This window comes from Aptenodytes forsteri, unplaced genomic scaffold (assembly GCF_000699145.1).
Source record: "Aptenodytes forsteri isolate BGI_AS27 unplaced genomic scaffold, ASM69914v1 Scaffold155, whole genome shotgun sequence".
Taxonomy (NCBI): Eukaryota; Metazoa; Chordata; class Aves; order Sphenisciformes; family Spheniscidae; genus Aptenodytes; species Aptenodytes forsteri.
Genome location: NW_008794446.1, coordinates 624,609 through 641,130, shown reverse-complemented (window position 1 = coordinate 641,130; position 16,522 = coordinate 624,609). Strand labels below are relative to the sequence as shown.

At 41.3% G+C, this 16,522-nt stretch overlaps 1 protein-coding gene across 1 annotated transcript in view; it reads right to left on the bottom strand.

Annotated features, from left to right (window-relative positions):
* The window catches only part of ALG11 (ALG11, alpha-1,2-mannosyltransferase), a 6,374-nt gene extending 6,032 nt beyond the window's left edge, over positions 1-342 (bottom strand). Inside the window, exon 1 of the mRNA XM_009290256.1 lies at positions 242-342. Within this exon, the coding sequence (XP_009288531.1) occupies positions 242-342 (101 nt within the window). The remainder of the gene's footprint in view (positions 1-241) is intronic.
* Between the last annotated feature and the right edge of the window lie 16,180 nt (positions 343-16,522).

Sequence of the window (16,522 nt, the reverse complement as noted above, 5' to 3'; positions counted from 1 at the left end):
GCAGAGCCCGGGCCCGGGACACTGCGGCCCCTGCCGTGGGGGGTATACGGTGTGGTGTGTGAGGAGGCAGAGGCCTCCGTGGGACAGGGGGTTTCTTCTCCTGCATCCACCACATGCAAATTTTGCCTCTGTAAATACTGGCCCCTCTCTTTGGCCAGAAGAGGATGGTATTCGATGTCCCGTCTTCCAGCCCTGCCTTAATCTCCTGCTTGTAAGTGAATCCCTCTTTATAGAGAGGTACCTGTCTGCTCTCTGCGAATGTGTGCAAGTTAACTCTGTGAGGCTGAGGACAGGATGTCCAAAATACCCTGTGCCTGGTGCCGTCTCTAAAAGGATCCCCATGAACACGCTCACTGGGGACAATTTCCACTGGAGGATGTCCAGGCTGTCTCTGACTAATATACTTTGTCTCCTATTTTGTCTTGACTGGGGAGTATATGCACAGACCGGAGAATTAGTGTAGAGGTATGACTGAACAGTGCTGTTTTTTTAAAATGCTACTAATGATGTGTCAGTAAACAGCAAGACTTTGTATTTCTAAAATGGCTTCCCTTGGAACAATGTAAGAAACTCATCCTGCTCTCCCGGATGCTGGGAAGTGTTCAGTGAAACTACCAGACTGCAGGTGAGGAGGGGCTTAGGCAGAACAGGCCAAAACATTTCTGATCCACTGTCACATGGCTAGGTGCTTTTTTCCCCCGCCATTTAAAAATAATAAAATGCTTTATGTGGCAAATTTGATCCAGATAACTCAGTCTCCAGTCTCTTGCAGAGTTGAGGGATCCAGATAACTCAGTCTCCAGTCTCTTGGAGAGACTTGTCCAAAAGTTGGGGGCATTTCAAGCCCTGTGTCTTTGAACAGGACCTTTCAAGAACCTGTAATCTTTCAGCCTCTTTGAGGTCAGCGTGATCTCTTTCATGTCATAGCTGCCTGTGTATTTTGAGGTCTTGAAGCTGTTAGGGATGTTTATGAAGGTCATCTGGTGTCTTCTTCATCAGAAGAGTGCTGGTTGGAAAATGCTGAATTGTTAGTTTATTTGGCCATTGCTATAGCCTGAAGCAGAGAGGCAAAGTCTCTACTGTAGTGGGAGCGAGAAGATTTCAGCTTAAGTAATGGTTATTTGATTCTGACCTGCCTGGATTGAGTTTTTCCACTTACGAGGACTCACTGTGTGGGAATGGAACTGGAAATGTGTCAGGCCCTCAAAGTTAGAGTTTTATTGGTTATTTTACTGGTGTTTTTATTTAAATATCTTCATTGTCCTAAATACCACTGACTATAGGTTTTACCAGAGCGTCTCTGCCTTTATGTAAGCAGGTAAATTGGAAGAGTTCTGTTGGGAGGTCCAGCAAGCATGACCTAACATTTCATTTCTGAACCAACAGCTCTCATAAGTAGGGTGCCACAGGCATTGGTTTCTCTCCCTTAACCTTTTTCCTCTTCCCCGACAGAGCAGTTGCCTGAGAAGCATGTGGGATGTTTGCAGAAGAGACCTTTGCTGCATTCGCATCTCTCAACTCAAAACACCTCTCTTGTAATGTCAACATTTGAAGATAATTGCCTGGGTTCAGAGAAGAGGCACAGTTCTAGGGAACAGAAAGTCCGGTCTATTTTAGATGATGAAATCTGTGTGTCTCCCCACTGGCTTGAAAAGGAGCTTATGGCCACTCCCTTGGAAGGTATGAATATTAGATTAAGTGTCTTTATGCAGCTGAAGGACCACAGGTTAGCCATGGCTTAATTAAGATGAGACTTAAGTAATGCTGAAGAGTTCCAGGAAGCAAGAAGAATAATTAATGAGGGAGACACCTACATACCTGGCTTTTGAGTTGCCTGGGCCATAAATGGCAGATGCAGTGTTTTGGGTTTAGATTCAGCTCTCTGTTCGGTAAATCATATAGCAAAAGTACTTGGAAAAGCCTTTGGCTTCATGTGGCTAGAAGAGTACAACTTGTTCTTTCCAGTCAAGGCTCATTGCAAGGTTAGCTCTACTGAAATCAGGATTTAACCCATGAAGCTTCCAGCCCAAGTCCTACACTTTCTTCAGGGTTTCAGTCCTAAGTGTCAGAAGTATGTTTTAGCTTGAACCCAGCAAAATACCTTGCTTTTCGTGAAACCACCTAATCAATTTCTTGGAATTTCCCCAAACCTCCTATTGACGAATGTATATGTCTGTGCATTTGGCAGCTGGAAAAAAAAGACTGATTTGCACAGTCACAATGTAAACAGCTGCCTTGTGGCAGCATACTGTATTTGCAGTGAATGAACTTTCCAGCAGGGTGAGCCTCAGACTTGATTCAACTAGCTGTACAGCCAGACATGCTCTGTGTGCACAGCATAGCCAGTGTGAGACATAGGTCTGGCACTTCCCTGAAATACTGACATTTTTGCATGAATGCAGATTGACTGTCCAGTGTTAGTGTTACACAGCATATACAGTCACATAACCTTACTGGTGACAGCAAACTGGGGGAGTTGTTTTTGGGAGAACAATTCATAGATACTGTTCTTGTCTTGCTTTCGCTCCCACAGGAAACAACAGATAGAGCAGAGGAATTGTTTTGGTAGGAGCAGCCCTCTCTTATTTATATTCCTGTTTTTTTAAGCTTCGTGGCCCTTTCCTTACCATGTGCACTCATTTCTTGAGTGGAGTAAGCCAAGAAACATGATGTCCTTGCAGGCTGCATATGACCTATATGTTGTAGCTCAGGCACATTGTAATAAAGCATCTGCATAAACAAATAGATATTCTGGATCTGGATAACTTTGCCAGATCCTTACCAATGCTAAACAGGGGAAAAGAAGAGTTCTTCACAAGACAACCAGACTAGATAAAAAATGATGTGAAGAAAAGCTGTAGAGTATCTGCTTGTACTCTCTGCCTGGTTTAGATGTGGGGGTTTTTTGTTGTTTTTTTTTTTCCCCAACTACATGAGTTGCTACAGACATAAACTGTCACATAAGTTCAAATGATAATTTTGAAACCTCTGCCAGTCCTGGCACAAATTACTCAGACCTGACTTTGCAGTCAGAAGATGTTTCATTTGAAGGCCCCTGTTTCTTCTGCAGTTCTTCCTATGTGTTTTGTAGTCACCTCAGACTATCTTCCTTTTCACGCAAGGCTATTTTTATTTTGGAAGCAGTGTTCACTTGCTTGTTGTAGGGAGAAATCTGCGTGATGGTGGGAGTATCAAATAGTTTTCTCAGTTCTAATACTTTATAATTCACAGAATCACAGAATGGTTGAGGTTGCAGGGACCTCCAAAGGTCATCTGGTCCAACCACCCTGCTCAAGCAGGGCCACCTAGAGCAGTTACCCAGGACCGTGTCCAGATGGCTTTTGAATATCTCCAAAGATGGAGACTCCACAACCTCTCTGGGCCACCAGTGCTCGGTCACCCTCACAGTAAAAAAGTGTTTCCTGGTGTTCAGAGGGAACCTTCTGTGTTTCTGTTTGTTCCCATTGCCTCTGGGCCTGTCACTGGGCACCACTGATAGAGCCTGGCTCTGTCCTATTTGCACCCTCCCTTCAGGTATTTATATACATTAATGAGATCCTCCCTGAGCCTTCTCCAGGTTGAACAGCCCCAGCTCTCTCAGCCTTTCCTCATAGGAGAGGTGCTCCAGTACCTTGATCATCTTAGTTGTGGGTTTTTTTTCTTAGTCCCTCTAGTGGTAATTAAAAAACAGATGTATTTATACTTTCAAAGTTCTTTTGTTAATTTTTCTTTAATCACAGGGCATTCAGCTTCTGATGTGAGCAATACAAAAACTGTGTTGCTGACAGCCTTACAGACTGCAAGGGATACCTTTAATGCACGAACGTCCAACACAGACTAATTGAGTTGTCACCACTTAACAACTTCCCCGCCTTAAGCATATGTAGCAGATGATATTGTATGCATGCATTTAGGGTATTGGCAATAACTTCAGCAAGAGCAGCGCTGAGCTCTCTATGGTGTTCCCACTCCAGCAGTGAGAACGCTATTAAAAACCTTGTCTGTAGAAATTCCATGTGGCTGACATGCCAATGAAATTAAACGAGTCTTGTCATGAAGTCAGCTTTGTTTTCACCTTCCCAGAGATGTATGAAGTTTTTAATCTTTCCCTGCCTCTGTAAGCATTTTTGTCCTGTTTTAATTGCTTTTCTTAGTAAGGTCCTTACTCTGAAGGAAAATCCATGCAACAGGCCTTCTGAAGTGAGTGGTATTCAGAAAAAATAGCAGAGTCCACTCACAGTGTGTTCTCCGCAAGCCTGCAAGGCATTTGATCAGTTTTAAAGTATGTTTTTGTAACTCTCATTCTTGCCAAGTACTCCCCATGTGAATAACTTGGTAAGATAAAACCACTGGCAAGTAATAACACAAAGAAACTGGATTAATATTGTGTAAGGATATTCATATGACAGTCATGTGGTCTTTTATACTTTCCTGTACAGTTGGTTACTTTCTTTCAGAAACATGCATTGTGTAGCACTGAGTCTCTCATTCAGGACTGCTGTCTTAGCTACCAAAATGCCTGGGACTGTTTTTAGCAGAAGGAATCTTAGATCATTCATATACACAGTAAGTTTTTCCTTTTTGCGCGTCTTGTGATAGGCTGTTAAATGTTACAGTACATCTGTTCTTCATTGCATGGTAACAGGAGGCAGAAATAAAGTTGCACCAGTAGTGTGCTAAATATTTGCAAAGCAAAAAGCAAGTATTGGAAATAAATTGTGGCACTAATATATCTAGGGCAAAACACTATGGGTTGTTTTTACTGATGTGTTGTAATATTAAAGTTGCTAAATATAAGCAATTCTAGTAAAATTTTTAACTGTCATCTTTACTTTTGAGCTAGATGTTCTAGGGCATGGGTGCTCGCACCATGTATCTGTGAGCAAAAGCTGCCCTTTTTTTTGGCAGAAGCAATGAAGAATTAAGCAGCTTGGATCTACACAGAATTTTTGCAAGAGCTCCTATAAACCATGTTTTTTTGTATCACCAGGCAATTGAAACAGGTTGAACCCATAGCTTTTGATTAACAGAAGATTATTTTCACACAAATTGTCCCAGTTGGGCAAGAAGCATGTAGGAAAACAAATCAGTTCCACTGCTGGAGTTTAATCCTGTAGATTGTGCCAGTGTTTTAACCTCCCATGGGCTCTTCTGTCAGTTCTCCTAAACAGTCATCAGCAGGAAAAATCAAAATGTCTGCCTTTTTTTAGGGTGGGTGAAGGAAATGTATTCAAGCAACTCAGAGCACAGGCAGAAATGAGATGGCAAATGATGTAGCCCTACTGATAACATCACCGAGCGTGCAAAATAGCATGTAGACTCACCTTAAGTCCCAGCTTTTTCAGCTGGAGGTTTGGGATTCTTGAGGGGCTGGGGACTATTTTTGAGTGTTTGTGATAGCAGACCCAAACCCTTCTTGCTTTTCTTTCTCCCTTATGCCGATACTAATGTTTCTGTGGCCATCTGCACCTAATCAGGACATGAAGGGGATCATGAAGGACCACCTCTTTCACAGTCGTACCTTAACATCTGTTTAAATCAACTATGAAACTGCTCAGGAAGCTACAAAACTTCAGTGTGAAATTTTAACTGAGTTAGGCACCTCCATCATCAAACTTTAAAGGGTTCACGTATTGAAAAAGAAACAACCCTGCACTAACTTGTTCAAGGTGCATTTGTGCACATGTGTTTGTGCATGCTTCTCTTTGCCTGTTTCAGGAAGCAAGGGAGAGTGCTATTTGGATGAAAATCCAAATTGTTTCACATGAAGCCAGGACGAGGCAGGATTTGCATTCTGTGCTCACGTCTGGCTCCTTGGCAGATCAAGAAAGAGAAAGGAGCCAGAAACTGGCTGCGGAGCAGGACAGAAGGGAGTTAGAATTATTGGAGGAGACTGTTTGGCTAGTCCACTGTGCCTTGTCACCTCCTCTGACTTATTTCTGTTCTGGGGATGAAGAAAGCTTGAATGGTCGGTGATTTTCCCATGGGGTAGATTCAGTCAAAGATTCTCTTCTGAGGGGTGAACTAGGGATACTTAAAAGTAGTTCCCTGCCGCACTACCTTTTCTTTTAACAAGCAGAGGTACCAGGAGGGAATGATAAATGAACTGAGCCTGAATTTCCATGGATTAACATCTCTGCTTCCCAGGAATTGAGGGCAGTTAATAAATCTCGGAAGGTTGCTCAGCAACTCTCAGGATGGTTACCTTCTTTTATACTGAGCTGCAGAATGCATCGTTTTTGACTAAATGTGTCCTTGGAAGAAACATTCTTTGTTTGGAGAACAGACTGAGGTGAACTCTGGAAATGACAGGATTGCCGAGAGCTGAAAAACCCCTCCATTTCACTGTCAGAAAGCTTTTTTCTATTTTCCTTTTCTCACAACTGCAGGCTCCCAGGAACTCTTTCTTTAGGAGTCAAATGTCTCCAGTTTCCTCTGTGTTCTCATGCAATAAACAAACACTATTTTTACAGTGAGTTTGAGTCGTGATGAGCCAGTGTGTGTGCCACAGAAAACAACCTGAGAAAACCCGTCTGCATTTGAAAGCAGGATTTTAACTGCTATTTCAATCCAGGTGTTAAATATTTCAGATAAAAATACTTGTAAACAGAAAGAGGTTTACTCTGTATTGCCATTTCCCTTAGATGAAACCCCTCCATTTCACTGTCAGAAAGCTTTTTTCTATTTTCCTTTTCTCACAACTGCAGGCTCCCAGGAACTCTTTCTTTAGGAGTCAAATGTCTCCAGTTTCCTCTGTGTTCTCAAAACAAAAACAAACACTATTTTTACAGTGAGTTTGAGTCGTGATGAGTGTGTGCCATTTCCCTTAGATGTTTTTCAAAGCATCTGTTTGTAGAAGAAACATTGTGTAAAATTAGTAGCAGTTTCTCCTGTGTTGATACTTTGATCCCTGACTGTCGCTTTAGTTCTGACATTTTCACCTGAATTCTTCCCCACTTGTTGTACGCTGCCGGTGTTATTTGATGTAATAGGGAATTATTATCACGTATTCCAGCAGAAAAAAATAACAGCAAATATGTTTTCATCTTTATTTTTTATTTCTCCACTTAGTTTCTATAAGCCTCTGCAGTGAATTAGTATGGCTCTATCCAGGCAAGCTTCATGTAGTTTCATGGTCACTTGGAAGTATGTTTTGTCCACTGATAGAAACTGGCACCTCCCTGCCTGTGACTCTTGCCTGAGAGTTGACTGTAAGTTCATGCAAGATATTAGACCTGGACAGGGCAGTTCTGTAATAGTTCCTAGCCCTGAGGAGCAAATAATTAACAGGATTTTTGCAGAAAAGTAAGTTAGCTAAACAGCAGCTCACATACATTACAGTTTGGATCTCTGACAACTGGGAACAGCAAAGCCTCTACCCTGCAGTGTTCTCATCAGAGGTTTCCCTCCTCACTTCTTGCCTGCTGTAGCAGAGAGAGTCAGCCAGAGAGCTGGCAGATCTTCATCCATCTCCAAATTGGGAAGAAAAACCTGCCTAAAGGCAGTACTCCAGTTAGGGAGGCCCCTGCTGCTGCCCCTCCTGTCCCTTCAGTCCCACCATCAGTACGGTGATGCCGAGGTCAGTGGCATGTGAGCAGTGCCCTGGTTGGTTCGCTCACAGGAGGGCAGTAGCCTTGCCTTGGCAGCATGTGGCAGAGTCCAAAAGGGCAAGCAGTGGAGGACAGGTGAGAAGGGCCTTCGTGCCAGCCTGGCTGGGCTGTCTGAGCCCCTGTGGCCATAGGGTCACCTTAGAGATTACCCTCTCTGCAAGGGTGAGATCACAGAAAGGACCCTAACACTCTCATGCCTTTTTCTACCCAGTAACTGCAACCAGTCTCCCAGGTTGAGTAGGGAGGAGTAGGGAAAAAAGGAGTAAAAGAACCAAACATATGATGTAGAAAGTGGAAACCCTTCTTCCCAGGCTGAGTTTTGCCTGGAACACCAAGAAAGCAGATAGGACTTTGGTGAGGAGTGCTGCTTTCAAGCTTTCTTAGGGATTTGGGAATTGCTGGAAACTCCTCTCTTTCTGTATAGAGGTGGTTTCTGCCAGGATAAGATAGCCAGAAACAACTGTTAAGAGAAACTTAATTTGGGCTTGCCTTTACATATCTAGCCTGTCCTAACAAAAGCAGTATGTTTGTATTTTAGACATGGCATCTGTAACGCAAACACAAGATGCTGTTTTGTCTTTTTTTCTTGAAATGAAGGTGATTGTGGTGTATATAAATGAAATGGGATGAAACAACCTTTTATTCAGAGGCTGAGCAGTTTGACTTGGGATTAAATGCTGGCCATAGAACCAGAAACTCAGGCTTAAATCAGAGTTACATTTCCTTTATGTTATTTACACAGTGTCAGGTGTCTCATCAAAGTGAAATCTCTGTCTCTGGCTGTGAAACATGACCACAAGAATGATTTGAAACAAGTGCTGGCAAGGAGCTAATAGTAAATCTAAACAGTGTGGATGCTACAGTTGGGGACAGTTTAGAGAATATCTATTATATATGGAGGTCACTTAAGACATAGGCTTACATTCCTGATCTGTATAGGGGAAAATTTAATTGCAGATTTGGCAGGGTATCCTAGGGTCTGCTATTAGTTTGCCTGCTACAGGGTAAACAGCTGCTTACTTTGGAAAAAAAAAAATCAGTCTTCCCATTTGCTTAAATCACAATTCAGAGCCTTACCACTTTATTTATTCAAAACAAGTGTAAAAGATATTTTTTAAACCCCACAACAAATACTGAGGAATTTACAAAATAAAACTGGAACTTGAGTCTTATTTCTAAATGTGGATAGCAAATGTGGGTGACAAAAGCTATGATCTTTAGCAATGACTGATATAGTTCACAAGTAATAGGTTTTTCTGTCTTCTCAAATTAGCCTTTAAAAATAGTTACTTTTGTAATATTACTCATTCTCAAGTTATATTTGAAATGTTGCAGTTAAGATAGATAAAATGTGGGTCCTTTTTCTCTGTATGGAATTCAAAAAAGCTTTTGCTCAAACTTCACAAGCTAAAACCAGCTCTGAGCAAGAGCAAATCATGGGCATCAGAAAATTAAGTTGGAAACACAGAAGTGAAAATACTGGTTTCGTTGTGGCACTGCCTGACGAGTTCTGCCAGCCTTCTTCACCTGCTAGGGGAATGAATGTTACTGGAAATCTGGACACCAATTGATTCATGGAGATTGCAATTGTTCTTTGCACTTAAACCCTGACCCAAAAGGTGTGCCTTTTCCTGTGGTAATATGATTAGCCTGGTAGTTTCCAGGCACTTGAAAACAAATTCCTGCAGCGTAAATAGACAGATAACAGAAATTACCATAATGAAATCAACACTGCTAAAAGCAGACAAAGTACCAAGTCCACACAATTTGCAACCATATTAGAAGCCGCAGAACGAAAAAAATTAGTATGTGTTTTGGGGCCCTGTTACAAAAGAGATACTCCGTTGCATTTTGCTGGTTTAGAGCAAACAAACCTTTTTTAAATATTTAGAGAAGGTTGAGTCTGATTCCTGAAAAACTGAAGCCAAAGTCTGAGCTGATTTGATTTGAAATGAGGCCATCAACTCTTAAGCAATTTTATTCATGGCAGGTAGGAATTTGATTCCTTGTATTTCAGAGTTATGTACGGTTTCCTTTTTTCTTATAGTGTAAGAAATAATATTACTTATGATCATGCTTCTTCCTCTGTTGAAAGAAATATGTGTATCATTCATGCTATTGAAACGCTTGTGTATCTGATGGCTGCCAGTTTTCTTAGGACTGTAGCCAAAGAGCTATCTTTCTGATTTCATGGCTCAAAACTAGGAGCAAATGTAGGTAAAGAGGGAGTTTTGTTGCCTCTTCAAGGCTAAAAAGGTATGGCCTTTTTTTTATTTTCTGTAATAAGTATGTCGGTCAGTTTGGAGAAGTCAAGGACGTAGTTATGTACCATGAATCTGATCAAGCTTCCACTGAACTTTCAGCTGCAACTGATTGACTTCATGGGGGAAATGTGAGGCTTGTGTTGCTTAGCAGGGCTGAAAAATGACTGCTGAGCAAGCGCAGGGATTTGCTTGAAGAAAAAAATGCATACCTTTACTAACTACTTCTCTTTTGGCTTAAAGAGGACACCGACAGAGGAGAAATAGTTGTTTCACACAAGGGATGGGTGTTTCATGGGTTCCCCCCCAAACAGTGTTGTTAACAACTTGTTGATAACTCTGAGTTACCGGCACTGTTGTTTGTGATGTTACCAGGAGCTTTGCAATACTTTGCTTTTTTCCTTTTTTTTTCTTAAAGCTCCAGTTCCTGCAGTTGCATTATGTGTGTAAAAAACAAAGTCAATCTAACTCTGTTATGATGGGCAAAAAATTCAAAAATTTTAGCTGACTGCATCCTGAAGACAAATTAAAAGAACTCAAAATACTGTCAAATGTGAAATTGCTTGTGTTTTAGCCTCTTATCATTGTTTTTACGCCTCAGGATGGGTTGTATTTCAGTGGTTTAAAATGATGTCTGAGGAGGAGAGTAGGAAAATGATTAACATTCAAAGGCAGACTGGATTTCTAGAGTGATGTATTAGTACTAATACATCCCTCTTTGCACTGACGTGATGTGCACGTATCTGAACTGGTTCCTCTTGTCTGTCTGTCAGATTAAGGCAACACAACCCCCTTACCTCCAGGCTCCCACTTTTTTTCTTGAACCCAAGCTTCTCATCTTTCAAGGCATTGTTAAGACTATTTTAAGATGCTTTCTTTGGGCAAGGAGCCAGAGGGATTAGATGCAGGCCAGATCATTCTATAAAGGCCAGGGATGAATGCACCCAGGAAGCATAATTTACTTGAAGACAAATAGTTCTTGTGTGTTTATCATATTCTCCGATAGTAGCAGGTAATGTAAAGGAGAAAACTCACGTTTTATCAGCTCTTGAGTCTTTAAGTCAAACCGATTTCATTTTCTTGGGATGTTCTGCATTTTCTGACATGAAAATGCAAACGTCTCTGCCCGACACTAGCAGAGAGCAGCAAAGGCAGCAGGTGTATTTTCTCTTTGCCATCTAAACCTCACGCTGCCAAACCTGAGTGACTCTTCCTGGCGAAACTCCTAAGCTGTGCAAAATCTAGCCTTGAACCATGGCATGTTACTGTTATCAGATGAGACGGGCAACATTGCCTTTCTTATTTCAGCCTTCACTAAAATGCTAAAAAAGAGGAGTCGGTCAGAGTTCAGCAGCAGGCAATCACAGCGGTTAACTCCAGCTGCCTCGCTCCCCTGGCAGACATTGCCACCCTTGAGGTGCCGACATCGGATCCCTTGCTGAACCATAAGAGACTTGTAGAGTGGTTGGGATAAACCACAACAGGGCAGGACCTCTGAGCTTTCAGTCTGGTGTATTAAGGTAAATGGAAATTGTTTGGTTTTACAAGATGCTCAGTGGTTTCTGCTTTGTGAATGGTACCTCTTCTCCAAGAGCTGCTTGTAACTCAGCTGCACAGGTCTCACTTGCCATTGCCATATAGTTCTGCTTGAACCTGCAGCTAAACTACATATTTTAAATCAGCTAGACTGGTTGAAATATATCTTATGCCCCTTTCATCTGAGGAACTATAGCAAACTTTTTTTCCGGCCAAATAATTCTTTTTAACGTGGGTAAATATCTTGTAAACTGAGCGTGCTCAAAGCACAACCTTGTGTGTTTCTTCTCTACCTCCAAATCAGTATTCTGGACTTTGCCAAAGGCAAGGGACTATGGGGCACTAAGTAAGAACTTGTATCCACTGTTTCTAGAAACAAACAGATTTTTACCTTAGAGTTGCTCAGAAGTTGTGGGAAAAAAAGGATGAGTGAGGGGAATCGGAGAGAAGATACTTACCAAACATCTCTTCATTCTGTCAGCCTAAGTTGAGCTTTGCTGGTGAACCTGAAATGAAGAAAAAACAACCCAACTTGTTTTTACAGTATGTTTCATCATATGATAATTTAATGAATATTAATTGCTTGTAGAAACATGCTATGTAGGGTTTGGGATATATTTAATAGCAAAGATACTGTCTGAGATGAGTGGACCAAGTATATACTTTAGAGCTGGCCAGAAACTGGAATTTCTGTTCCCTGAGACATTCTAGAATTTGAAATTTCCGTCATTTAGAATTAGGATGCAGAGCTGAATTTCTGAATATCTTTGATTTGGGATTAGAGAATTTTTTTGTTTTAGAAAGACAATAGATTTTAAATATGTATGTATCTTTAGTATGTAGATGTAGTGTTAGTATTTAAAGACATTGTAATGAAAAGTTTTCACATAAGTCAAACTGTGTGATTTTCAATTGTTTGTTTCAATACCAGTTAAAATCAGTAATTCCTGAAAAGATTTCGCCTTTAACACAGTTTTCTTTTTCAGAAAAGTGTTCCATCTGAATTCAGGTGTGTTTTTAATTGGTTTCATTGATACAGAACAAACACAGGTGCTTTACTCTTTGTAGTAATACCCTTTAGAAGGGCCCTTTCTCAAAATGTTTTCAAAATAACCCTTTTTTAAAGTTTAATATTACCACCGATCTTGTATATTAAGACAATGATACAAAATAGTGCTACAACACTATTTTGAGTTTCGCTTCATTGGCAGAAGACCTTCTTTTTCCAAAGATGGTTCTTAACTCTGGAGTCAAGAACTGGATGGTGTGAGCAGAGTGGAGGATTCATCTTTGTGGGGAAGTTATGACAGGAAGACAAGCCAGGATGCTAATGTCCTGCATGGTGGCTTTCTGGACCACTGTCTTTGTGGTAAGGGTGTGAGGGATGTACCTCTGCTTTTGGAAGTAAAAAGAATCTGAATTTGTCCTGCCAGACAGGTGGAGTGTCATCTATTCCCTTGGGTTTTCATGACGTGACATAAATATGCTGAGATTTTGACGCTGTGTGCTAACCTCTGCATAGGAGTAATTTTGGTGACTTTTTCCAACAAGTCCAAGATATTCTGATTAAATGTAAAACAATTATTTTAAGGCTTGCCTGTGCAGTGAGGTCACTGCATAGCCAGGGAAGGTGTGAATTGATGACACATCAGCTATATTATATAAATTCCCTGCATGGCCATTCTTTAGGTGTCCCTGTTCAGGGGTGTCTTCAGAAGTGGACCGCACTCCTGTGGGCTTAGGGAACTTGAGATCCCACTCACCAAGATAGCACAGTGCTGTGAATTTGCTGCAGGCAGTCCCAGAAAAATATATCCAGGCTTGGCTCCAGACACTTCTAGTGATGGTACCTATCGTGGATGGCTGTCTAAATTAGATGTCCCTGTAGTTGCCCAGAGGATTTAAGGGGAACTGAGTTTGCCAAAGGGAATATCTTCTTTTTTTTTCTTTACTTTCTGGCACTAATTGCTGATTTAAGTTTGTTTGTTTGTTTGTTTGTTTGTTAGTAAAGCTTGCTGATGGTAGAGAGGCACATTTAAAAAAGTATAAATATTGTACTCACTCTTTTTTTTTCCCTTCTTGAAACAAAGAATGAATGTTCTCGTGCCCTAAATGAGTGAAAGACCTTCAGTCTAGGAACCTTGTCTAGTGATATAATCATAGGCATGTTTTCAGTGTTAGAAGGGACCACATTTAATCCAAGAAATCCCTGGTAATTTCATAGAAGAAGGAAATGGAATAGCATTGCCCTTTGTAGGAGCTGTGATTATGCACATGGCCACAAGGAGCTAATGCCTGGCTGGCTGAGTTAATTATGCACTGGCTTGCTGCACACGGGTCATGTTTGACTAGCTTGTGAAAGGCAGCCTTGGCTGAGCTTGCTGCAACGCCGTGTGCAAAGATTAGCAGTGCTGAACGCAGTTTGGTAAGCACAAGGAATGCCAATTGGTGGGAAGCATTTAAACTGGCAGGAAGAGCAGGTAGCTGAGTGCAGCGAGCAGCGTACACAGGGATCACAGGTTACATCTGGGATTTTTGATGAATGCCTAATGAGCACGTTGATTAGACGGGCAGAACTCTTCAAGCCTTTGTAAATGTTGCTGAAAGAAGTGTGGCTGATAAGACACCAAATAACTGCTCTCGTAAAGCTTTCCTTTGGCACTGCAATATTTGAAGCCCGGAAAGATAATGGAGAGAAAATTGGACAATAAAATGAAAAGGGAACTGTCCTGCTTAGCTACTTTAAACAACAAAAACATAACCCTGGTGTCAATTTGTAAGCGGCAGGCAGCTCATGATGTGCCTGAACTACTGATTATTGGTGAAAAGTCCAACACAGGATCTCTGGTAAAAGCAAGCAGTAACTTGCGGAAAGAAGAGAAACTCTTGCAGAGTTACTCCATGGGAATGCCAGAAGTCAATACAGTTGAAAGACAGGTCAGTGAGCTGGTGTGTGTGTTGGGAGGGAAGAGGTGTTTCTGAACTGGAGAATTTAAAACAAAGCATGTTGGATGCGGGTTGTATATTAAAGGAGGTTAAACCTTATTTATCTAAATTGTGTCAATCGCCAGCATGTATGCCTGCCCCTTAACAAGCAGCACACAAATGCAAGGTCCTCTGGAGATCCTCTGAAAATAATTGTCGAAAGCAGATGTTAATGATGAGTTATGCTGTAGTAACTAATGAACATTTTTTCAGCTCCACCTCTAATAACATAGAGTGGCGATCCTTAGTAAGGAAAGGTATTGGTATTTCTCCTTTTAAACTGCAATTGCTTGAGTAGTTTGACAGCAGCTCATACCAGGTTGTTCTCTGGAATAACAGAAATTGCAGAAACATTAAAATGTCCTAATTGTAGGTAAGCAGTTTATTTATAACTACTAAGTGGATGGTAGCGAAAGTTCTTGATAATACATCTATGGCAACATTATTTATTTACTTTTTTATTCAGTGTTGTATATAACTATGGTATTTTTGGAGATTAACTGTTGTGGAGAAGAGGCTTAGAAAGATCAATGCTGATAAAAACATGATGAGGTTTATTATTTTAAAAAGAGTTTTTGCTATTTAAAAGGTATGTAAATTACAGTGATGTAGTTTGGTTCAGTGAATATTGTGAATATTTAAGGAAAAGAAACTCTCAGAACACATTTTGTGTCCTTTGAAACTGCATATGCTTAGAATGGCTTAAATAATTAGTGTCAGACTGGAATGAAGTAACAGCCAGGACAGACCATATATACCTGAAGGCTTTTTCTGCCTCGAGTTACTTCTTATATTATAAATGTTTGCTAGAAAACAATCGTGACAGAAATGACTTTGTTCTTCCAAAGGATCTCTTTTCTGTATTCAGTTCACTGGGATATATGCGTTGCTTGTACTGGAGCCGTGAAGAACATCACAAAGTGTTTTGCTTTAATTCTAAATTAGAAACAATCTGTTTACAACAAGGCTTTCCCCTTTCCCACTAAAGCAAGTGTGGTTTACATAGCTCCCTTTAATTTAAAAGTAGCTGTTAAGGTCTCTAAGGTTTGTTAACTGCGGTGTATGTAGGTATCATTTCAGTAAGACTAGCTGCAACTGCCTAAATCTTTCCCCATCGCCTGTACTGTTGGAGAAACCTGTTGCCAGATGGGGAATAGCAGTCCCTTGGCAGAAGCATTAGGGCAACTTAGTACTTTGAAAACAAAAGCACCATAAAGGCTGCTTTAAAGCAATATTTTCATTGAATCTTGATTTACAGGTGGAGAGGATGGGTTTTCCCTCATTTAAGACTCAGGAACTGTTTAAAAAATAACAAGTTGTGTTACAAGTAGTTACTGAAAATAGTAGCTACTGACATTTGCTAATCTTTGCTAAGCTTGGGGGAAGAGGGAAGGAAGAACAACCAGTTAAGACCTAATACATTTAAACAATATGTGCTAACAAGATGGATGGACAAGTTGCACTGAAATTTGTTAAGGAGGATGAGGGTTGAATTTCTGCCCACTCAGAAGTGCTGCTGTTATGGGCATGAAATTGAAGACTCGGAACCTTTGATGTTCCTGAGGCTGCTTTGCCCTCATTTTGTTGTTCACTGGCTGCCTATAACAAACTGGAAAAGCATCTGAAGCATTTAATTAATAGTATGTGGCTTTTCAGTTGTGTGTTACTGCCTGCCTGAATCCAAAGCCATGAATCAGCGGGTTGTGAAAGAATGAAGCAGGAAAGGTAAAACAGCGACACAGATAAGATAATTCTTTGGCAGTTGTGTGCTTGAAGGTGAGAGGGCGATAGCTGGTTTCAACCTGTGGAGGTACAGGGATAAGAGCAGCCCAAAACCTCTGGAGATACTGGGCATGAGGTTCAGTGAGATCTGGCATTCATGCGTGAGCAGATGGGGAGGGGCAGAGGGGAAGGTGCTGAATGGGCTCGGCCCCGTTTCCTTGCCGGCTGACTGCCTGGCATCATCGAGGTGAGGAGTCCGGCGTTTGAATTTCAGGATGTGAAAATTAGCATCCCTGCAGGCCAGGTGAAAGAGGGCGGGAGGGCAGTGCCAACCCTGAGGGGAGAGCCTTGCTGGAGCGCCGGAGAGGAGCAGCGGCTGTGTGGGATCTCGGTGTGGGTGATGCTTGG